Genomic DNA, 25,806 nt, shown 5'->3' with positions numbered 1-25,806 from the left:
GGTTGTCTTCAAACTGAAAGGAAACGATTCACTGAAAGTTTGTAAACTAAACAAACTTCTTAGTCAGATAGAGAAACCTGTGTTGGCTCAAAACAGACAGTATACGTTAACATACAGTGATTTTTTAAAAATATTTTGGGCAATTGTCAAAAGTGAACACTCAGAAGTTGAGTCCAAACTATATACCATTACAGTGCATGGATTTAAGAAACTGGATTTACAACAAATGTCAGTAGTCTCTTCAGTTTAGAATAATTGAATTTTAACACCTACAAAATGTAATTCTTCTTAATGTTTTTAATCAGTGTTTTTTTTTTATATACTAAATGAGCCAAAAAGACATTTCTCACACCTAAACAATGTCTTTTGTTGATTTATAGGAGACTATATACTAAGAGAATTGTTTCAGCTGCAGCCAAATTTCTAAAAACAAAACAAAACATTTGTAACAGCAGTAGTTCAAAACGCACCATGACAACCACCATTTAATAATTAATCCTATACAGTCTCCATTCATCTCCAGCACCAGAACGAAACTGGTCAACCAACCATTCTATTTCGATACTTCGAATAATACTTCAGTATTCAGGGTGCTCAGTGGTGCTTGAATGGAACTCTACATACAAATCATATACAGAACATGAAAAACAGCACCCATGAAACATAAGAACACACTAAATACTAAAAAAGGAACACAGAGTTAAGAACCATTTGAATGTAAACCTCTACCGCTCTAAAAGGCGAAAGAAATAAAAAACAAATATGCAAAATCAAGTTTATTAGATACATAGATATAATTTACACGGGGAACATGTCCCCCTCACTTTTTCAATGATGGGGAAATATGTTTTTCAATATACATTTTCTGATACTGTTTGAAAGGAATAAGTTTAATAAAAAGAACAATCAACTTACTTTCAACTACGATGACACGGTAAACTTGCCGTGAAAGGAACTTACTGGACTACAACAACAACTATCAACAATATTATTATGTATAAGAAGAAGAAGGTGGTGGTGTTCTCCCCCACCATTAATGGTATATCCTGATGATTGTGACCCTTTCATTACACAAATGGCAAGCATTTTTAAGGTATACCATCGTTTTCCATTATTTTAGCAGGAGTAACAAAAAGAAATGTGTAATTTCGAATCACTGACTCAAATGTATGCTTTTTTGGGTTTCTTTTGTTGAGAAAACAAAAAAAACAAGCTGATTTTCACCATACATGAACCATTCTTGCAAATATTTCTGTAAAAATCTTGAGCCAAAGTTGAATAAGAAGATGCAAGGTACATGTATAAGAGATCATGAAAGAACCAAACCACAAGTTAACACCTTCAATATAGCCAATATAGTAACTTGAAACCTTTTTACTGGACCAAATACGGTGATTAAATTATCAGACACCTAGGCCCCGTCCACACTATGCATTTAAACTGTGTTAGTTGGTTTTAAACCAGCTTAAAAGTGCTAAATACAGAGCGTTTCATACCGTACTCGAGAACCAGACTCAGACCGCCTCGGGAGGTAGTCTCGAGTCTGGTTCTAAATTAGATTGCATCAGATACTGTGGTTTGTCATAAGTTTGGACGGTGTAATACCGAACAACATTTTCTGTGCTTCCTTTAATATCCCAAAATGCTGTCTGATATGTTTGGCACTTGGACGCTGCAAATGCAGGCGCCTGAAGGAGTTTAGAATGACTATCAATACAGCTTCACGGTATATCATTTTTGCGGCTTGTGCTGTAAAATGGTAGATCATAGAGCAACATGATCAGATGCTGAAATCAAGGCACTCTAGAGAGGGCACTCTAGTTCTGGGCAGCTTACAGGCAAGCCCACAGGCGCCTGGCCAGACTACAGGAGTCGCTGGTGCACGGTGAGCCGAGAACACCCTGGCCGACCTAGTCCTCCCTCCCACTGCGCGGCGCTCAGCCGATTGTGCGCCGCCCCCTGGGAGTTCCCGTCCTCGGTCGGCAAAGAAATAGCCTGGACTCGAACCGACGATGTCCAGACTATAGGGCGCATCCTGCACTCTACGCTTTTACTGGATGCGCCACTCGAAAGCCCCCTTGAAACCAAACTACTTTAATAGTGTTTGTACACATTAAGCCAGACTGAACATGAAACGGTACTTCAGTGTGGCCGCTTTGAGCTAGATTAACTTGAACATTTGATTACGGTTCTCGAGATTGGTTATGTAGTGTGGACATAGCCTAGTGGTCCATCAAAAAGGTACTAAAAACAAACCCCACTGAACAACAGGCATCCAAGACACCCATGGAAACCTGATGAATCCATTTCATTAGGGCTTTGTCTTAGCTAAAGAATGTTAAATAAAATAAATACTGAAAAAGTAGACAAATACAACTGTTACAATTTTTATTTTTGAGAAGACCTTTCATATCATATTCAGTTAATACAGTGATTTCCAGTGTTAAGGCCTCACTTATGAATATATATATATATATATATATATATATATATATATATATATATATATATATATACACACACACACACACACAATATATATATTTCTCGGCTATATCTTTCACAACTTCCACATCTTGCTTATCATTTTTTTTTCTACTTACATATTTACCCTTATACATCAATGCCAAATAATTCATGTCCAACACCACTGACAATATGACTGACAAGTATAGTGGTTTAACTTCCACAAAAATACATTTCATCTACACATGCTGTACCTTTAGTATCTTATGCAAATTGTAACTTCACTGTACTACAAAGAGTTGTTTGGGGTGCACAAGCAGATCAAAGCAATGGCTCCGCACCATTCCAATTAACCATGGCACCTTTCCATCTAAAAGAAAAAAAATAAAATAATCATTAATTTGTCAAAGGAATGCAAATAAAAACAGCAAGACATCTTCTTTTGATTTAAGATTTGATTTAAAAAAAAGTACGTCAGGAACATACATCCACTGCCATTGCTCCTTATATACATATGAGAAACATCTGGATGTACATATTTTCACTAAATCCCAGTCACCAGATTTTCTTTCGACTCTGCAAATGTTTTAACTAACCCTGACTGCTTGACTGCGTGCTGCTACTGGTTGCTAGGGCGACTGCCTCTTCCCAGCTTCTGTTAACATTTGATTGGCTGGCATTTTGTGGAGCGTAACTGTAACTTTCATGCTGAAAGAAGATTTCACTGACAAAAGAAGATACAATTTACTTGCATTTCCACCCTTACACCAGATTCACCCTTCGACTCCTTTGATTGGACAGCGCGTGTGCACGTACTGTTCAAACCGACGTGCGATGAGACATTGAAGTCAAAGATTAATATAGTGATTTTTTTCACAGGCTACTGCCTTTAAACCAGTAGTTCTCAACCTTTTCATCTCAAGTACCAGTGTTTCCAGCAGGGACCACCAGGTGTACCAGTAATTATGTGCAATCTAAAGCCTGATTCACACTGAAGTAAAAATCACCACATAAACAGGTGGTTTCGGATTTTTTTACCGACACCGGTGATATTTAGTCTTGTGTCATTTTACTCCTGTGTCAATCAACCATATCAGTGGTATGTTACAATTCATCTAGCATTTCCGGGATATTCGCCTCAAAGTAATAATGCCAGCCTTCACAATAAACCACAATATAATATTAAAATTGGCACGATCTGTCCTGAGATTCTACAGTTCAGTAAAACACAACGATTGGGCATAACGAAAGTGGGGACGGGCGAAAATAGAAAACATAATTCGCAACTCTTAAAAAAATGTTATGCTTTTAACGGTGCATTGGAGATATGTATGGAAATACACATCACTAAAAGAATGAAATGGTTATTCTAGCCTTTGGAAAAGAAAATATCCCTATCCCTGCCAAATAAATGAGAATGTGGCTGTTCCCAAATTAGATAATTGGTGCTAATTGGGAACAGTCACGTGATATGAAACGGGAGCTAGAAGCTCCATTAGAGAGAGTTGGGAACGAGTCGGTTAGTGAAAACTGTGTTGTTTGTTTTATGGCTATATGGATCAGTGAAGGGGAAGGCCCAGCCTGACATCAGTTTTGTTTTGTGTTTGTAACTTGTTTTGTTTACCCTGTTTATTTTGCTCTGTGAGCAGTGTTTTGATTTTATTTTGTTTAAATGCACACCCTTTAACATCCTGTCACAAGGGAGATTTTGAGTTCATTGGAAGTTTGAAGTATAGTTAAATTTTACTTTCAGAAACATTTTTCATAAATTATTACCCATCTGCAAATATGCCCCCCCCCCAAAAAAGAGAATCCTTCCACTGCCTCCTAAGTCTTCAAGGTAAATGTGTTGAAATCTACTATACATTTTATCAAAGTGGGCCATATAGTCATTTTAATACAACACAGTAATTTGTATAGACACAAAGCACCTGAAAAACAATGAGCTCTTCAGACCTTTATTAACCCTTTATACCCTGATACCTGATACCATGTATGACTATTCATGAGATACGCCTTTATTTATTTATTTTTTTTCAACTTGTCTTGGCTCCTGTCGCTCCCACTCGGCAATTGAATGGTTTTCTCGGCTTTTTCCGGAGAAAAAACGACTAGACACCCGTTTATTGCGTTGCTATAATGATGTCGGACCCAGTCCAACAAAGGACCTGGGAGGAATAATTGCAATGTCGGACCCAGTCCGACAATGGACCGCAAAGGGTTAAAGCCTGCCACTGCAACTGGAACAGATTTGCAACATAGTAAAACTTTTATAAAGAACAGGTCAGGTTGTGCATTTGTTTAACACATCAATCATTAATGAGATTAATTAGCACAATGTGTATGCTCCATATTAAGGAGTTTCTAATTATTTATCCTATATTAGCCTGTTGACTGAATGTACTTACTTGGTCCTAATACAGTGTTCAATAGGAGGAATTAGGTCATTTTCTGCATCAGGAACGCAGCATTGTGAAGTATCTTAAAAAAAATAAAAATAAAAAAAAAAATCCAAACATATTAAACCACTATACCTATAACCTAAACCTTCTGTTTGCAATTAAGTTGTTTCCTGCTTTTTTATATTATTGTTTTTACAGAAAATGGGGCAAAATGTTGCACTCACTTTGCAATGCAGTATGATATAGGTTTATTTGTAAATGTAAGACAAGCAACTGCAATGGTGTGACCTATCATTTTGGAATGTTTAAAGGTTCAGGACTCTGTATTATTGCAAATCACTGGCAATGTTGAACTATATTCCACTGGATATATATCATCCTGTATACTGTATATAGTATGTCTTGACAAGTACAATTCATTTTGGACATTTTAAATAGGACAAGAAAAGGTTCACATCTGAAAAAAGATCTAAACACTGACGTAATACGTAGATATGTATGTAGATATCCTAAACAGTATTTACAAAACAAATAATGAAGGAAATTAATTATGGAAATATTTAAAATAATAAATACAAGTTTAATTAATTCATTATCATTTATGTAACCAGAAGAGTACCTATTAAGAAGCCACGTTTACAAAGGCGTCCCAACTGTAACAAGTTAACAGATGCTATATACACACCAACAGTCAGTCGAATTTCCTCCTGCTGATTAGCTAGTCCATCATAGTAATACAGGTCAAACCGTCTCTCCATCCTCCAGTCATTCATTAATTCCTTTCGCACACAGAAGAGCACACTGAAGTGGCTTTCACTGCAGATCACCCAGATTGGGTACTTGGGAGTCTTCAGATATGAGCCAACCTAAGGACAATCAGATAAAGGAATCCCAATACACATTATATCTCCTCGCCGAACCTGGGGCGAGCACATTCCCTCTTCCCCTCTCCCGACCCACTCTCCTTCTCGCACTTGGTTTGCTTGTCTGTCACTTCAAACTGAACTGAACTGAACGACCACCATTTAGCCAGGCTATTTATAGTTTAAAAACTGCTAATTAAAATAATACACAAGTGGGAATGTTACCTTTTTTTGTTGTTGTTGTAAAAAATATAGCGTTGATTACATGGTACCTTATGCATGATTAATTCACATAAAGTTACATGTTTGCTTCACTATATGTGCATTATAGAGAGGGAGTTATTTTATTTTGTATTTTAGTCAGATGTGTGATGTTGTGTCCCGTGACGCCCCCACCCCCTCCCCTGTTAACGCTCTTTTTGTGTGTCTCCCGAGACCCGCGTTATAGCGAGGGAGCACTGTGTATATATATATATATCCTGTGGAACATTTGACACAACATTTACTTTATCTGCCATTGTTTGCCAAATCTTATTTTTCTCACTGTTATCTTATTTTTCCCTTTCAAAACTATTTGTCTTCACTTTCTAAGACAGTTGTCAGCTGTTATTATAATCTCTTCAATGATGTTCCTTTAGAACACTTTGAGCCTTTGTCTTACATTGTGTCAGTTGAGAGCATACTTTGAGTTGCGACTAATTTCCTGTTTAGATGAATTTAAATGTATTTATTTCCACAGCCTTGCAATATTAGCAATTTCCCTGCAACTCTTTTGAATTTCACAGACTTATGAATATATGCAAGATATTCACAATGCAAGCAGAGTTGCAAAAAAAAGTTGCATACATTTGCAAAATCTTTTAATTTCTGGCTCCAAACACTTAAAAAATAAATGCTCAAGAAAAAAATATCTTTGTTGCCTTTTTGGTCATAACCAACTAATCAACAGCTTCAGAATCACATGACTACACTATTCAATGCTGATTTTATTTGCAGCTGGATTTTTGTCGAAATGGAAGAGTTCTTGGAAGGTCACGCTGCAAAAGGCCATAAATCAAATTTCTGCCTTACATATTCGTTTCAGTCCGACAAAATGTAATACAAACAAGGACCGTTCCAACACCTAAAAGAATGATAAACACTGAAAGAACAACATTGTAAGTTTGAGTTTATTTTCTTTTAATGATGATAAACTCTATGGTTTGTAAAAGAAAAGCATTTGCTTCAGAGCATTAGCCATGCACAGCACATAGTACCAAATCAATTTTCAGCTGATTATAACCTGGGATATTAAACGTACATACTAACTTTACAAAAAAAAAAACAAAAAAAAAACCCAGATTTATTCAAGTTTCAAAAAATCACAAAAAGTTGAAAGACGTATTTTAAAGATCTGTACCTGTTCACAAAACTACTGCATTTTATTCTATTTAGTGATGGTTCTTGTTAAGGGGAGCTCAACCCCCCCTCCCTCCCCCCTTAATATTACATCTACATAATCTACATGTAATCAGACAATATACAGATGTATACATACCTTGCATAGATTATAATGTTCAAACAGTGAAAGTAATCCAATATCACTTCTTCCTGTAATTCCATTTAAGACAGTGCTATTTCCATTCCCAGAATCTAATTCTATTACATCATTAAACACATTTGACACCGCTTTCCCAGTAAGCAGAAGGTTTACAAGTTCCTGTTAATTAAAAAAAAAAAAAAAAAGATATATATATATATATGTGAAAGCAAACAGGGTAAACCTATGTTTGATTTCTAGTCATGTGTTTTGTTTTTTTTCTAATCTGGTTAACAGTCAGCTAAAATAGGACATTTCCTCACAAGCAGTTTATTTATTTTTTCAACATACAAGGTCAATCAGGATAAACATATCCGTTTAATGAAACTGTATATAGAGATTTTTCTTTTGTATATATTTACTTTTTTTGTTCTTGTACTTCAAATACAGATGGTTTTAATTAATGATTTTTTAAGGACCGTTGAAGATAGCAGAAACATTCACTTAGACCCCATTCACACTTGTGATTGAAGGTGGCCCAGGGCAGCCTTTTCTCATATGTGAACTCTCCAAAAAAAGAAAAGGCAGCCCAGGGCCGGGCTAGATTTAGGCCATCGTTTTGATGTGGCCCAGGGCCTGCAATTGCAAGACCAGGGCTGGCCTTTACATATATATGAATGCAAAGAAGACTTAGGGTCACCTTTTCATATCACATGACCAATTTGATTATATAGCTCAGTACTCCCATACTTGTGAAAGGTAAATAGAAAGGTGAATGCTGTGCTAGGCAAGAAGGCAGTGGATCAATATTGAATGGTAATTATTTCTACATCATACAACTTTAATTATATAAGTAGTACATTTTAAAAAATCTAGTGGGTTAACGTTCAGGTTGTTTCTTTCACATAATATACGAGCTGCAGTGCATTCATAATTAAGCTTCATTTGTCACAATTATCTTTGCTTCCTGTTATTTAGTAACTAAGCGATCAATATAAAAACTGCAGGAATGTGGATCTCAATAATGCTGGCAAGTTGGCATATTCAGCCACCATTGTTTATTTTGCATGCAACGATATACATAGCTACAGAAGTGTGCGTCTACATTAAAATTTCTTTTAGCTGCTTGCTTTTACACACACATAAAATACTGTTCTCATCCACAAATATTAAGATTGTTGATGCGCCATAATGTTAAGTCAAAATAGTTAATAATATATATCGTTCTTTTTTAAATATATACCATATATCCCAGTAGCGCTACCACTCTGAGTGCAGGCTATCATTCCATAAAAAAACAAGCAATTTGCCACATTTTAGGCCTGCTTTTCTGTCACATATGTGAACGCGCAAAGGCGCCTTAAACCTCAAAAGTGAGTGGGGCTGCAGACCTAAATATGCAGCGGCCCTGGGCCAGCCCAATAGTGTGAACGGGGTCTATGGTTAAATTGTGCTTTGAAAAAATAATGAGTTTAGGAACAGGCTTTAATCTTTGTCAGCTATAAAAAATGTTAATTAAAAAAAAAAAAAAAAACATTGCTTCAAGTATTGTGAAAAGGGTCCATTGTCATCCATGTTTCAACACAATTAAACCACTGATGCATAACATGAAGTGGTTGATTGAATTCAACAGTGAATTCAACATTGTCATTATAGTATTTGGTTGATGCTTTGCACCAGTGATTGTATTAAGTGGTTTACACTGTTTTAGAATTTTGTATTATTATTAAGTTTAGTTTCTTCAAGGTGAATATGACCATACCAACCTGTGTGCAGTATCCATGAGCCCCAATGAGTGAATTTGTAGGCACATCAAAATCTTTTATGACCCTGCAAAGAAGGTCCCATGCAAAACTTTTACAAGTTGGTATACAGTGTCTTACAATAAATTAGTCAAGCTAAAGAAAACATAAAACATTATGTTAAAGTCAAGAAAATTCTTGTGATTAAAGAACAGTATTTTATTACAGACATAATAGATATTTCCATGAACGGTAGTACATCTTTTTGACTAGCTTTGGCGTTCGGACTTGCCTTATGAGACACTCTGCAAAATAAGATTCACAGGTACTAAAACATGTGAACTACTTCCTGCTGCCAATCTGCACTCATAGCCCCCTGGGACCCTAAAGGGACAGGCTGGACAGGTGATGCTGAATGTTCCCGCAGGAACTCTATGAGGACAGTTCCTTGGTGGAAAACTGCTACCCATAGATTCTCCATTTGCTCCGAGTCCGCCGCTTGCTTGGACCGGTGACTCTTCTTCCTCGGGGGACAAGACTGTGAGCACGGCTTTCTCCGTGGGCTACTTTCCCGGGTGCGCCGTCCACTCTCCCTTGACACAGAGCCATGGGGGGAGGACACAGCCACCTCTTTAACAGAGGATTATAGGGAAGAGCACTGTGCAGGTGCAAGGGACGCAAAGCACTGTACAGCCATGGGAGAGACGTTTCTCCAGCGTGCGCTTGGAGAAAGACGCTCAAAACTCACAGAAAGTGCCTCCTTGGCATGCTCTGGCCCCAGGCAGGAAGAGCATTTGCTATGCTTGTCTTCAAGAAGCAGAATGACCTTGAATGTGTCGCAGAAATAAAACCCAGGCATGATGCATGTAGCAATGTAGTGTACAGTAAACAATGTACAGGTGTTGCCTCAGTCTGCTTATAGACAGCAACGGGGTGGATCAAGACCCAAACAAGACTGGCCTGGTACCGGACTGGGGATGTAAGCATCGGGTCGGTAGGGTACGGCACTGGGTCAGGGTCGGTACGGTACCGTGTCAGTTCAGTTCCGGTTCGGTGACTGTAGCACCGGGTCAGTACGGTACGGTACTGGTGCCATACCGGTGCCATATCGGTGCCGTACCAGTGCGGTAACCTCTGTCCTGGCTCAGGATGGTTCTGGGTTGGGAACTCAGCAGGTCGATGACTTCGGTACCAGTATGCTACGGGTCCACTGGTTTGCAGTTACTGCAGGTAGCACTGTACAGGGCTGCCCACCTGTACAAGCTACACAGTCAGTACCCACACAAGACTGGGGGAAGCCTGTTTGTTAAGGTACTAACAGCCTTCGTAATGGTGATGCAAAGCAGTAACCAAAACTTCAGCGATATACTATGGAATGAGATTGCGAGCAATTTCAATCCGAAGCGCGTATCTGAGCTGCTGAGCCCAGTATACGACAACAGTAATAACACAATTACAGTTCAGAAAATAAATGTCTCGTAACTTAAAATGAGAATTTTTATTTAACTCAATCCGGAGCTAAACAGCCTGCGAGGAGACTTATGTTGCTTGATCCTTGGGAAGGAGCGACTCAAGCCACTGACTTCACGCAGGGCACAAGGCCGCTGCGGGACGTAACAAACAACAGGCTGTAGTGCACAATATACGGGTAATTAATTAAAAAAACTATTACAGCATAATAAAATATTGCAGAAAATATGTAAAACACAATAATTAGCTAAAATGATACAGTCATAAGCAACAAGTACTTATATGATAACAGGATCCCCTATCAGGAAAGGAAAAATGGCGGGCATGACTGTGTCACAGGCTCGGCTGAGCAGCTTTGGTATAGAATATTCAGGTTTCGGGGTCTTTAGGTGGTAAACACCCATTAGGTAATGGTTACATTTCGTACTTGAAAGGGAACAATTAATAAATGAAGCTCTAATAAAAATCACTTTTACATCACATCTCTATAGTTGCACAAACTGTTTCACTGCTGTTGGATGCAGACCTGACATAATACAATTGCCTTAATTTTTTTTTTTTTTTTTTTTAAATGTAGTCGTTGCCAATTAGTTTTTATTATTTTCTCCCCAATTTGAAATGCCCAATTATTTTTAGGCTCAGCTCACCGCTACCACCCCTGCGCTGACTCGGGAGGGGCGAAGATGAACACACGCTGTCCTCCGAAGCGTGTGCTGTCAGCCGCCCGCTTCTTTACACTCTGCAGACTCACCGTGCAGCCGCCTCAGAGCTACAGCTTCGGAGGACAACGCAGCTCTGGGCAGCTTACAAGCAAGCCCGCAGGCGCCCAGCCAGACTACAGGGGTCGCTGGTGCACGGTGAGCTGAGGACACCCTGGCCGACCTAACCCTCCCTCCCCCTGGACGACGCTCGGCCAATTGAGTGCCGCCCCCTGGGAGTCCACGGTCGGCTGTGGAATAGCCTGGACTCGAACCGGCGACGTCCAGGCTATAGAGTGCATCCTGCACTCTAGCGAGTGCTTTTACTGGATGCGCCACTCGGGAGCCCCTAATTGCCTTAAATTTTAAGTTGAAGTTCAACCACACAAATAAAACATGCTAACTGTATCAATCAAATGCAGGAGTATTAACACAGCAAAGTTACAGTGCCGATAAAAATGCTAAATACTGTTGTTCAGAATCAATTTGGAGTGCAAAGCAATTCAGTCAGCTGCAAACCTCCTCCTTACCTAACATTATCCTCAATGATGTCCAGACAGGTAATAACATCCACTTCTCACTGATTGTATGGGGCTGTGTGCTTTTGCAATATAACTTTTTTTTTTTTTAATTGGGAAATTGAGCAACATTTTGTTTTTACTTTACCACCAAAACGAATACTAACCAAATGGCGAGCAGTCAAAGTATGAAGATTATGAACAGATTCTGATAGAAGATGATTCTGATAGACCTAATAATATGACACATCATATTTGTTGTTGAGTTCATTGCGTAAGGGGAGGAAGGGATTGCAAAATACATTATTTATAAAAAGAAAAATCTAGTGACTGTTTTGTGTTGTTTACTTAATAAAAAATGAAAGACATAATAATATTTGTCCTTTACACTGATGTACAAATATTTTTGTAGTGTTAACTATACCCTCCCTGTTCAGAGAGCCACCTTCACTGATCTACATCACTTCTTTGGGACACCGGTAGTACTGTTTCTTCATATGACTTTCACTGTCAGTAGTGATTCTAGTGTGTTTTATAAAATATTAATCTAAAGTATGCATTGAGCCATTTTTTATTTATCATACGACAAGGCTTACATCTTCATTAGAATTACACGAACATGCAGTTTAAAAGAAAATATTAATAATACAGGAATGAGTAGTTCATTTCAGACTGCATCTTTACCCCTTGAACACATTTATGTTGTAAAAAGTGTACCTCCCTGTAATCCTGCCTTTGGATGTGGAAATACCCAATATTTGCCAAAAAGTTTGTCCTGTATATAGTCATAGTCGTTTTTGCCTCTCTATTATTTTAAGTTGGCTGGAGCCACTACCCTACAATTGGAAACGGGTGAACCAGAGAAGGTTGCTAATTGAAATCCCAGCTTAAAAGAAACAATTACCAATGTATAAACAGGTGATAAAAGTAGTGTTTCCCTTTCCTTTGGCATATAAGTAAGCCATGTTGTGACGATCTAGGATGCTGTACATGGTGCGGCTATAAATTGTTGATCCTGGGAAAGTGTCAGTTTTGGTACACTCTTTATCTGTAATTGTCTAACAAATATGAAAAATACTCCTGTGACAATGTTAAAAACAATTCCATGCAAACAATGCAGGGAAATGCATCTTGCCAAACGCCCAGGAAAAAGGTGCGGCTTACTCCTGCATTCTTTTTAGTTCCTTGACACTCTGCCAACACATGTGGCAATAAGAAAGCACACTGCCTGAAAGCACTAAACAGAGTACTTTACAGAAGCATCAAATGCAACACTACATACTGGCTGGGGAGGTTCACTTGCTACTGTTTTCCACAGTGAACTTGGAATCAAACAGGAAATTGTTGAAGGTTATTCATCTTTTGAAGTTTTAACCTTGACAGAATTTTTGAGGCTACTGGATTCCTTAGATTATATCCTGTATATCAATGGTCCTACGCACAACCGTGGCCATACAAAAATCTGGTCATTTCTCATGGTTTAGCTGTTAAGAACGTCATAACTCTAGATCTTTCATAAAACGTCTTTCTTATCCTAGAGGGTTTTAATGTAACCTTAAAATTGCTGCTTTTGTATTATGTGTATACTGTTATTTAAATGGCAGCTCTGACATCTGGTGTTCCAGTGATAAGGTGCCTGGTACACAAGACATGCTGCCTCATTTAGGTTTTTAACTGGGTAGTATGTAGAGTTCATTGGAATGCATACATGAGATCCTGTGTTTTGATCAGGTCACATAAATAATTGAATAGAAGATTAAATAATCTTCTATTTTCCAGGCTTACACAACCTAGTTCCATATACAGTACAGTACTGTTGAGGCCTTTCGTTTTTGGTTTTTATTTTTCTTAATTTCCTGGGAATTTATCGCAGTTTATTATAAAAAATAAAATCTCGGTGAAACAAGATCTACAAAATCTACATCCATTACAATGATATATTTAAATAGATTTACCAGCCTTATGAAAGCCTGCTAGATGCATGATATAAGGGGCTTCAGTGTAAATTCCAAAGCAGTTTTTTTAAAGTGTCTTTTTCGAGGCTCGTTCTCCTGCAGTCTTGGATGTAGCCGAATGTAGAAAATATTCTCTCCACATCAGCTGAGCCAGGCAAGACACTGAGGATGTGAGAAGCAGCATGGCTCAAATTTGGAAAGTCGTGCGGTGGATTTTTCAACATTTAAACGCTGTTGTCTGGAGAATAATTAACAGTACATACAGATATGCACGTGCGTCTGTGTGTGTGTAAATTACGTGTGAGTAGATCTTCCACGACATTGCCTTACTTTAACAGACAGTAAAAGTATACGTAGCCTAATTTATTATTAACATAAACACATATATGTAATGTAATGCATTGTATTTTCTTAACAGAATCATCTATTTTTATGTACTTGAGTGGACAATGAGTGAATGAAATTGGTTTCCAAGCCATGTTGTATCTGCTGAAGATGACTAGATGCAATTCTGGGATCAATTAGTCACTGTACTAGGAGCAGGGCAAGCACTGAGGGCTGAATGGTCATATATAGCTTATCTAATGTTCTTATGAGGCAAGTACAGTAGTTATTCACAAAATGCATACTTATGTAAAAGCCAGTTGTCCCTTCATGAAATTCAAATTATTGATTTTGATCTACACAAGGCAACTCAAGATAGGCCGTGGGGCTTACCTATGGTATCACATTATGTTCGCCTCCAAATTTAAACATCATAGTCAATATATCTTGGGCGCTTCACACAACATCACAGTAAATAATCTTGGGCGCTTCACATAACATAATAGTCAATAATCTTGGGCGCTTCACATAACTTTCTTCTGTTTACCTGGAATTCAAACACTCATGAACTTGTACTTACAGGTCTGTAGTTCTTGACAGAATAGCAGACAGAGTGAGTAAAATACACCCGTAGGGGCCCAACTCAAACTGAAAGAAAGAAGTAAAAAGTAAAATGTCTTAGTTTCCTGAAATTAGCAGGGTGCAATTTTTATATTTCCATAACTGTTAACTAAAGATTTTTAAATTTTGGGACTAATTTTAGTTTATCACAAATACTGTGGGATACAAATGACCATATCATTTCCCAGGTGAATTTTAGATGTCCCACGCGACCCAGAGCTCATGACATTGAGCCCTTGTTATTACGTGTATAATGTTTTTCAAAATGCACAATACTAACTGCATACCTGGTGAATATTCTGCTCCAAAAACAATGTTAAGTCTTCTTGAGTACTCACTGTGTTAAGTATTATCTTAAAAAATAAAAAATAAAGACAAAAACAGTTATTGGTTTAAATAAAATCGGTACAATATATAAAATACAAAGTGAACTGATTAATGATACAAACTACCCTGTCTATGACATGCAAAAGAATATATAATTCATAGGTGTTGTACAATTTATTGGCATACCAAAAGTAAAAATCCTTTCACTCATCACAGTGGAATTCCTAGTGTTGCTGCAGTTTACATTCAAAGTTTCAATTCTGAAGTCTGATTTTAATAATAATAAAAATTAAATAAAATCCACACCGTTTCAAGAATTCCATCTGATTTATATCTTCCTGCTGGAATAAATTGTTTTCTTCCAGAGGATCTTAAAAAAAAAAAAAAATCACACACTATGCATTAGAAAACCAAAAACAACTTGTAGAGAATCAGTTACAATATCACGTTTGTTTATAACTCAGAATTTAATGGAATTTGAGTAATGCTTATGTATTTATTTATGTATACTCTATCAAAAAATACAGTTTCAGGATTACTTTCAAAATTCTCCTACTTGCCTACAAGGCCCTCCATCACACAGGTCCAGAGAATCTCTCCAACCTGCTGACCCGCTATGTCTCTGCACGCAAGCTGAGGTCCTCTGACTCTGGCTTGCTTGTTATACCCAAGCAAAAGTGCACCACACTCAGGGAGCGCTCTTTTAGCTTCATGGACCCGACTCTCTGGAACTCTCTCCCAGCTTTAGTGCGTGTAGCTCCCACAGTCGCATGCTTCAAATCAACTCTCAAGACTCACTTGTTCTCTCTTGCTTACAATGCTCTTCAAGCCTGATATCTGTTATTAGCTGTTGTATAAATTGCTATTTCAGGTTTTTCACTCCATCTTATTTGTATGATTCTGCTTGACACATGCATCCACAATGTTTAGAATTCACATCCTAGCCTTGTATTTAAAGTATTATGCCTGTATTTAATGTATTTGCATTGTTTTTTTACTATTTGTATTTAATGTACTATGCCCTGTATTTCACTGTATTTAATGTATTAGGTATTGTTCCTCAGTATCTTGTAAAGCGCTTTGTGATAGTGGTCCACCATGAAAGGTGCTACATAAAATACATATTTATCAATCAATCAATCAATATGTTGTGTCTTCCTAATACTGCTATAGAATCACATGTTTTCCCATTAAAAAAAACTGAAAAGGTGTAACAAACATTAACTTACAGTGCAACAACAGCCTTTTTTCTGTCTCCTGCACGCCATACAATGTTGGCTAGTGCCACTGCAAGTTTTTTGCTTCTATTAGACTTTGAAGGCTGCAGTCGTCTTTAAAAACACAAAAAAATTAAAAAGCTTGATATATTCTGATACAATTAAAATGCAGAGAAGTAGGAAAAAAATGTTTATCAGTATTCAAAAATTGTTTTGCAAATAAAAGTTTAAAAATCTCTAAAATTGTGTTAATGTTTTATGCCACAGCATAATGGTTTACATGGGCACATGTCCCCCTCACTTTTTCATTATTTCAGATAGAATAATCTTTATGCATGCATCAGCTACAGAAGCTGTCCCCCCCACACACACACACACATATATATATATATATATATATATGCATGTGTGTATATATATATGTATGTGTGTATATATATATGTATGTGTGTATATATATATATATATATATATATATATATATATACAGTGCCTTGCGAAAGTATTCGGCCCCCTTGAACTTTGCGACCTTTTGCCACATTTCAGGCTTCAAACATAAAGATATGAAACTGTAATTTTTTGTGAAGAATCAACAACAAGTGGGACACAATCATGAAGTGGAACGAAATTTATTGGATATTTCAAACTTTTTTAACAAATAAAAAACTGAAAAATTGGGCGTGCAAAATAATTCAGCCCCCTTAAGTTAATACTTTGTAGCGCCACCTTTTGCTGCGATTACAGCTGTAAGTCGCTTGGGGTATGTCTCTATCAGTTTTGCACATCGAGAGACTGAAATTTTTGCCCATTCCTCCTTGCAAAACAGCTCGAGCTCAGTGAGGTTGGATGGAGAGCATTTGTGAACAGCAGTTTTCAGTTCTTTCCACAGATTCTCGATTGGATTCAGGTCTGGACTTTGACTTGGCCATTCTAACACCTGGATATGTTTATTTGTGAACCATTCCATTGTAGATTTTGCTTTATGTTTTGGATCATTGTCTTGTTGGAAGACAAATCTCCGTCCCAGTCTCAGGTCTTTTGCAGACTCCATCAGGTTTTCTTCCAGAATGGTCCTGTATTTGACTCCATCCATCTTCCCATCAATTTTAACCATCTTCCCTGTCCCTGCTGAAGAAAAGCAGGCCCAAACCATGATGCTGCCACCACCATGTTTGACAGTGGGGATGGTGTGTTCAGGGTGATGAGCTGTGTTGCTTTTACGCCAAACATAACGTTTTGCATTGTTGCCAAAAAGTTCGATTTTGGTTTCATCTGACCAGAGCACCTTCTTCCACATGTTTGGTGTGTCTCCCAGGTGGCTTGTGGCAAACTGTAAACGACACTTTTTATGGATATCTTTAAGAAATGGCTTTCTTCTTGCCACTCTTCCATAAAGGCCAGATTTGTGCAGTATACGACTGATTGTTGTCCTATGGACAGAGTCTCCCACCTCAGCTGTAGATCTCTGCAGTTCATCCAGAGTGATCATGGGCCTCTTGGCTGCATCTCTGATCAGTCTTCTCCTTGTATGAGCTGAAAGTTTAGAGGGACGGCCAGGTCTTGGTAGATTTGCAGTGGTCTGATACTCCTTCCATTTCAATATTATCGCTTGCACAGTGCTCCTTGGGATGTTTAAAGCTTGGGAAATCTTTTTGTATCCAAATCCGGCTTTAAACTTCTCCACAACAGTATCTCGGACCTGCCTGGTGTGTTCCTTGTTCTTCATGATGCTCTCTGCGCTTTAAACGGACCTCTGAGACTATCACAGTGCAGGTGCATTTATACGGAGACTTGATTACACACAGGTGGATTCTATTTATCATCATTAGTCATTTAGGTCAACATTGGATCATTCAGAGATCCTCACTGAACTTCTGGAGAGAGTTTGCTGCACTGAAAGTAAAGGGGCTGAATAATTTTGCACGCCCAATTTTTCAGTTTTTTATTTGTTAAAAAAGTTTGAAATATCCAATAAATTTCGTTCCACTTCATGATTGTGTCCCACTTGTTGTTGATTCTTCACAAAAAATTACAGTTTCATATCTTTATGTTTGAAGCCTGAAATGTGGCAAAAGGTCGCAAAGTTCAAGGGGGCCGAATACTTTCGCAAGGCACTGTATATATATATATATATTGTTAGTATTCACTACAAAAATCTGTGGCGTACTGTCTCTTAAAGAAGTGAAAGTAAAATACTGGTGAGAGCTGAGTTAAAAGGTCAGAGCCACAAACAGTAAACAAAGTGCTCGAACAATGGCATGGAAGGGGGGTAAACAAATCTAAATTTAGCGAATAAGCTTTCGCAAATGTGTAGTATTTTGCTGAAACAATCTTAACATTGGAGGAAGGAAACAAGGGTGCCTGCATTTAAAGAAAAAAAAAAAGAGAAAAAAGTGACACTTCTTGGCAGACAGCTTGCTCAGTCTCAGTGAGTAAACAAATCTGCTGTTTAAATGGAAACAACTTGAATCTCATTAATAAAGTTGCAGCTTGGAGAATTGTCATTTCCTAAGGGTGTAACAAAAAAGATTGCTTTACAAAAAAGTGAAAAACATTAACACCCCACTTATTGTTTTTTTTTTGTTGTTTAACATTTTCTTCCTGCTTCAATGCCACTAAAATAGTGGATTTTACACTCCTCCTTACTAATGCACAAAATGCCACACACCTAACATTGCTTGTATTTGTATACAGCCAATCACCTCTCCACACACTGTCTCTAATTACTTCTCAATCAAGAATCAACCAATTACCCAATCTCCAATATGCATAGAATGAAAGAATAAATAAATTGATAATTGACAGGGCATAGATGCATTCATTGCATCAATATCTGGTGTGTCCAGACGAGGGTGTGAGAAGATTCAGCAATGTTTTGGTTGTAAAGTATGCACTTACATAGATCCATTGCTGCTGCTAGTCTCTTCAAAAAGGAGTTTTTGCAACACACAGGCTTGGACAGAAGCCAGTACTCCACAAGGGCCACCCTGGAAAATCAATTCATTCATGTTACTTAGATCCACAAGAAAAAAAAAGTGAAGTTCTGCAACTGTGAATAAAGTTTGATTTATTATTTTACACAGTTTAGCAATTACAAAGGAAGGATCCACTTCCATATTTTTTTCATGTTACATATTTAAACAAAATATTTGGCAGTGAGAACTAATACAGCACAGTGCACCACCCCAGCCACCAGCTCTGCCCTAATTTTAATATTTTATCTTACTGAACTAAAGCTTGTGGATAAGGAGAATATGCATTTGTGTATGTTAAAGTACATTGTGCTTGCTTTCTTATTATTTTTTAATATAGATTTAAGTTGTATGTATTGCATTTATATTCTTCTTCCAATCCATTGCCCCAGCTCTTCTTCCTTTTATCTCCTCCCTCATTAACACCTCTATGTTCTCTGGCTCCTTTCCCTCAGCCTTCAAAACTGCTCAAGCCACCTCCATTCTTAAGAAACTTTCACTTAAGCCTACCTCTGCCCAGAACTATCACCTTGTCTCTCTCTTCTCGCTCCTCTCAAAAAGTCTCAAGCGAGCTATCCACTGCCACCTGGCATCCTTACTCACCGAGCACTCCCTGCTTGACCCTCTTCAATCTGGGTTCCGTCCTCAACATTCCACAGAAACTGCCCTCCTTTCTGTAACTGACTTTCTCCTCGGGCTGCCTCTCTCTCTTCCATTCTAATTCTCCTTAACATCTCCTCTGCCTTTGAGAGTGCTGATCATGCTATTCTCCTCTCTTCTCTCTATGACCTGGGGATCTCAGGCACTGCTCTTGCCTGGTTTTCCTCCTATCTTTCTAACCGTTCCTTCCAGGTTTCCTGAAGTGGCCCTATCTCTACCCCCTTGCCCTCTTTAAAGGTGTACCTCAAGGATCTGTCCTGGGACCCCTCCTCTTCTCACTGTACACCCTCATTGCTTCTTTCTCAGCAACATCTACCAAATCCTTCCTTTTCTCACGACTATTATACCCAACTCCTGGTCCAAGCTCTTGTACTCTCCAGACTGGAATACTGTAACTCTCTCCTTGTTGGTCTCCCTGCAATGGCTCTCAACTGATTTCAACTCATTCAAAATTCTGCTGCTCCCAACCTCGCTATTCTCATCTGCTTCTCACCCTCCACTCGCTACCTATCTCTGTTCGCATTCAAGACCCTTGTTCTTGCCTACCGCGCTCTTCACCACACTGCCCCCTCCTACCTCCAATCCCTTGTGTCTCCCTACACCCCCTCTTGCCCTCTCCACTCCTCCTTTAAATGCCAACTGGTCATGCCTTCCCTCCACTCTCCATCCTCCCGATTATTAATGTACCAAGCAGTAACTTAACATAGTATACTATTAGTTGCACACAAAAAAAATGTAATTTATATAATAGTAAATTAGAAATAATTATTTAAATTAGCAGTAAAGTAAAAAAAAACATATTATTCTTACTATAGCTCTGCATACATGTGTACTGAAACCTACCCGTGTAGAGATAAACGTGCTTTATGAATACACAACTTCAAATAACCACAGGTTTTAAGAGCTTCTAACAGATAAACATACTTTGCGAATACAGTTCATTCAGCTTTACTATAACGGCACAGCAACATTTATAATGAATACAAATTAAGTATCAGATAGCATAATGGAAAAGCTTAATCACAAACTACAAAGGAGGATCTGCCTGGAATGACTGTTTGCTTCAAGGCCATTTTAAGAACCTTTCACACCCCAGGTGACACAACATGATTGAATCCTATTTTTTGCACAAATATCACACTAAAGATTGATGCATACTGAGCAAGCAAAGCTCTACATCCAAGCATGTGTTCTACTTGGAAACAAAGTAGTTTCCATTATTTCAATTAGCAGTCTCTCTGGACCATGGGTAACCAAGGAAATCTATGACAAGCCTGGCAAGATTACAACAGGCATTACCTTGCATCAAAACCAACTCTGGGTCAATTGCACCTGCAAATGGTCTTTCTACTGTCAAGATTTGTGTGACCTCCAATGCAAATGCCTCCCTAAATCATAAGTGACTCCAAAACTGAGCAAATCCTTTTCCCAGGGCTCTCCATACTCGAACTTGTGGATCATTTGTGGACAGATGAAATCTTGATTCATCAGCAAACAAAACAGGTGCCAGTGTTGGAGTTGCCAGTTCTGGTGATCAAGGCAGTCTTTGGTGCTGTGTGGTTAATTGAGGAGCTCTACCAGACTCATGCAATCGTGTTCTCAGGTCTGCAGTAGGTGTCCTGAAATGGACATTGAGCCCATCTACAGTGGATTAGTGTCCTTACTGCCATATTGTATAGCTATCAGTCATTGTGTGGTGTGGTTTACTTATCACGACCTTGTCCAAGACATCTAGCGTACACACTTGTGATTTGATAACATGTCCATAATCTAGAAACAACAGTAGGGGACACACCGAACTGACCAGCTACATGTCTTTGTGGATCCCCAGATTCCAGCATTCGAAGAGCTCTGGCAGTGAGAAAGCTTTGCCTGCCACCACATGGTATCATTAGAAGCCATTACTCCCAAATAATGTTACTTGGCAAATGATCAAATATGAAGTCTAAATGGGGTACCTGCTTTAAAGGGGGGCAGCCGGTGCAGAATGCTGTCACAATTTTTTGAAGAACATGTAAAACGGAGGGTCGTGGGTTCAATCCCAGGTGGGGGACACTGCTGCTGTAACCTTGAGCAAGGTATTTTACCTAGATTGCTCCAGTAAAAACCCAGCTGTGTAAATGGGTAATTGTATGTAAAAATAATGTGATATCTTGTAACAATTGTAAGTTGCCCTGGATAAGGGTGTCTGCTAAAAAATAAAATAAATAATAATAATAATAATAATAATAATAATAATAATAATAATAATAATAATAATAATAATAAGGATTTTTTTTTTTGGGGGGGGGGGGGGCTGATTTGAAGCTATAGTGTAAGATTTAGATTTTAGAAAACAATGTTAATTTCAAACATCAAACTGTCACATACAATAGAACATGTCAGCTAGCAGTGTTGTTGCCTAATGAATTAGAGTCGGAAGATTGTTTGTCATTGTAAGCATTGCTACATGATTTCCTTTTTTTGTTCTCCAGACTTTACATTTTCAAAGCAGTATAAATGATTTTAATGGATTCAAGGAAATCAGAGATATTAGGAATGGTATTGTGTTGCTTTGTGTTGTCACTATATCACCGTCACCAGTTATCTAAATCTATTATATTTTGAAAGGTTAATTCATATTGAGTTACATGGCAATAGTCATAAAAACTGCTGCTGCTGGAGTTCTTTTTGATGTTTTTGTTTTCAAATACATTTTGCATTTGTAAATTTAGTGCCGAATGTTGAAGGACTTGTTAGTGCAGTTTGGGACAGGTTTCCCCACAAAACTTTGCCAATGCACGTTATTCTTGACATGAAGGACCAACACTGCTATAAAGTCTGTGGTCTCCCCATAATAGATTTTGCTCCTTATCAATGAGTCAGTTCAACTGTTTGAGGGTACAGTGCACTTGCTAGGACTCTTTTCGTGGAAAAGTATTCTTCAGCGGCAAAGGAGAAAGACAGTGAGATTAAATAAATAATAAACATAAGATAAAAAAAGGGCATGACCTCTATAACAGAAGAGAAAATGATAACAGAATACTGTCAATGAGCATTAATTGCTGGAATGTGTGATGATGTCTACTTGCTAAATGCACAAACTGACATGAAGCAGGTTATGTTACCATTTCCCCCTGTATTGTAGCAGGTATGATATATGTGCATGGTGCACTCCATCACTTACTTCTTTGTTATTTCATATGCATCAAACTCCTCCTGGTGAGTCAGACTTAAATAGTATATACTCATAACATCAATACCCTGAGAAATAAAAACTAGACAGAAGTCAAAAGGAACATTTTGTTTAAAAATTGAACAACAATAAAATAAAAATCCTAGCAATGTGCTTAAATTCAACTTTGGAGGAGACTGCTAACATGTTGTGTGGCCTAGAAGCTGAAATAGAACTACTAGTAATCCCAGTTAGAGTGTTAACAAGTTATAATTTGTAACGTAGTGTAAGAGAACAAGAAACCGAATACTTTATATTACCTTCTTCTGCACAATGCCATATCTTAAATCTGGTAAATCATTAAAGGAGAAACTCTGAATCTTCCACTCATCATTAAAGCAGGCGAAACTTGAGCCAAAGAGAATGTTTTTGAGGTCCTAAAAACAAAAACAAAAAATGGAAGGATAATTAACATGATTACCAAAATTACACTCAAATCACTTATTCTTAGAGATAATACATCATTTTGGCTGCTCAGTTAATTGCGGGCCACATAATAGAATTAACTTCATAGAGTCAAATGAACTGCTGAATAATGTTATGTTAACATACTTAATTACATACTGCTTTGTAGTTTTCCATATACCGGTACTTAACGAAAAATTGACAAAAATTGAAAAATGTGACATTTTGAAATCTAACATGAAATATTGTACTACTATTATGGCTTCTGGGTGACTTTTGCTATATAATTATGTACTTTCTTTGAATACAATGATGTTAAATAAAATATCTAAATTATATCCACATGGTTTTTCCTTATATTCTAGGTAATGTAAAACTTTTGGCCATAGCTGTACATTAATTTTTCAGGGAAGTGCTTTTAAAGGTTATCAGATAACCTTAGTCAGCAATAAGGCTCTTTTTAAAATAAACCTGTTAAGGCTCAAGCTTGATGCACATTAAGTCTGATTTTAAGGCTTTTCTCATGACATTTAGTGGATCTGGTACATACCAAGAATCGCAATCCAGTTCTGTCATGTCTTGCCTTTGCTAAACGCACTGCACTTTTAACCTTAGCTGTTGGTTAGTCAAGGGGGAAAGCTTGGACAATATAGACATTGGTTACAAAAGAAACCATGATCTTCAGTATCACACTATTTTTTCCAGTGGGCTGCATATGTTCAGTTGTAACAGTAATCTCTTTCTTGTATCAACAGTCAGCATGGGGGCCTGGACTTTCACCCCCAGGTTTTATGACAAGATAACTTCATGTGAAAAGAGTCAGTCAATGTTGTTAGAATAATTGATAGTACATGTATTCTGAGGTTAATCAGCTGATGACAGGCATGTTTATGAATAGTGTAGCTTTTAAGAGACTAACAAAGTTAAAGATTTCAAGTTAGAGAACTCCTCTGCACATTTCAGACATTTTCAAGCTTCCCAGGTGCCAGTGATCCCAAAATAATACGTTTAAAAGAAAATAATGACAAGACAATCTAAATATTCTTACTACTGCAAGGTTAAGGTCAATGGGATGTGCATCTACATTGAGCCTGGACGCTCTGGAAAAAACTGGTACTCTGCTAAGTTCACAAAACTCCTCCTCATCTTTGATATCATCTGCAAATGAAAAAAAAAAACTCAAATCAACAAATACATTGGTTAATGTAATATTTACAACACATTTTCTTAATAAATAACCTTGTTTGCAGTAATATTATTGGGTCTATGTTCATTCATGGACAACCTCTTAACATAATAGTCCTGTGTTTGTTATGGACATAGTCTCCTGTGGTGGTGGCCCTTTCATTGGTGAGAAACAGTAGATCATTTGTATGGGTTTCCTCTCCCAGCTCCAGTTCTAAGGATCACAGATAAGATTAGGATGCTACACATTTCCTGGTTATTTGTGCAGCTTTTTAAGCTAAATTATTCTACTACAGTCTATCACTATATATTCAACTCTCGATTACCTGGCACCTACAGATATACATCACAATGACACTTAAGGCGTGCACTATACATATTAAATTATCTGTCACTCTCATTTAAACACCAACTTGTAAAAATATATGAGTAAAGATTATACCTAGTTTCATTAACTTCATTTGAAGAACATCCGCTTTGGGACTTGAGGTAGATTTTTTTCTGAAAAATTTAAATTAAAATAAGTATTAATATATTAAGAAACCTCAATATGTTAGTGAAAACTTACCTACCTTTTAAACGTGAATGCTGGAGTACACACAGTAAAATGAAAGTCCAATTCAATTTTTTCAAAACATGTAGAACACTCCATGTATGAATTGAGTTTTCAGTTAATAGTCCTGATATTAAAAAGCAAAAAGCCGTAACTTGTTAAATTTAAACCAATCACATCACAGCCTTCCAGGACGACGAGCCAGCTACACAGGAGCCCACTGTTATAGGTCTAGTGCAGTGGTTCCCAACCCTTTTCAATGTGGGGGACCACCATGGTGTTTGGATTTTCCCCACTGACCACTTGCCTCGTATTCATTCACAATAGCATTTCAAAACTACTTTTTATGTGTATATGTATAAGTACATGTGGAAGGTAAAGTATTTATATAACAAACCTAACTTAATGAGATTCCTGGTCGTGAATCTTCACTACCAGGTCAGCAAGGAATGTTGTCATTTTGTGCATTGAAAGTTGCTGATGGAAAAAATCCTGTATCTTTTGTTTATTTATTTTTTCTACACATTCTGAATGCTTTGTAGATAAATGGTGTCTCAATTTTGCAGGTTTAAGAGTTTTGTTTGACAAAAACTCTTGACAAATAATGCACTGGGGCTTGGGTCATCCTCGGATCCAGTAAATGTAAATACCAGTGCTGGTCCCCGCAAACGTTACCTCGTGTAGCAAATTAATCC

At 37.6% G+C, this 25,806-nt stretch overlaps 1 protein-coding gene across 2 annotated transcripts in view; it reads right to left on the bottom strand.

Moving 5' to 3' along the window:
- Positions 1-767: 767 nt before the first annotated feature.
- LOC117435455 (probable ubiquitin carboxyl-terminal hydrolase MINDY-4) overlaps positions 768-25,806 on the bottom strand; it is a 56,817-nt gene continuing 31,778 nt past the window's right edge. For both annotated transcript variants that reach the window (XM_034058610.3, XM_059017963.1), the window contains 13 exons: positions 25,001-25,059; positions 24,422-24,531; positions 23,229-23,345; positions 19,021-19,109; positions 16,135-16,236; positions 15,212-15,275; positions 14,866-14,931; positions 14,538-14,605; positions 9,017-9,080; positions 7,269-7,430; positions 5,554-5,734; positions 4,875-4,947; positions 768-2,836 (listed from right to left, as the gene is read on the bottom strand). In XM_034058610.3, the coding sequence (XP_033914501.2) occupies positions 2,788-2,836; positions 4,875-4,947; positions 5,554-5,734; positions 7,269-7,430; positions 9,017-9,080; positions 14,538-14,605; positions 14,866-14,931; positions 15,212-15,275; positions 16,135-16,236; positions 19,021-19,109; positions 23,229-23,345; positions 24,422-24,531; positions 25,001-25,059 (1,204 nt within the window). In that variant the 3' untranslated portion in view covers positions 768-2,787. The remainder of the gene's footprint in view (positions 2,837-4,874; positions 4,948-5,553; positions 5,735-7,268; positions 7,431-9,016; positions 9,081-14,537; positions 14,606-14,865; positions 14,932-15,211; positions 15,276-16,134; positions 16,237-19,020; positions 19,110-23,228; positions 23,346-24,421; positions 24,532-25,000; positions 25,060-25,806) is intronic.

This window comes from Acipenser ruthenus, chromosome 3 (genome assembly GCF_902713425.1).
Source record: "Acipenser ruthenus chromosome 3, fAciRut3.2 maternal haplotype, whole genome shotgun sequence".
NCBI lineage: Eukaryota > Metazoa > Chordata > Actinopteri > Acipenseriformes > Acipenseridae > Acipenser > Acipenser ruthenus.
Note: the sequence above shows the minus strand (reverse complement) of the source record. Positions and strands in the feature narration are given on the sequence as shown.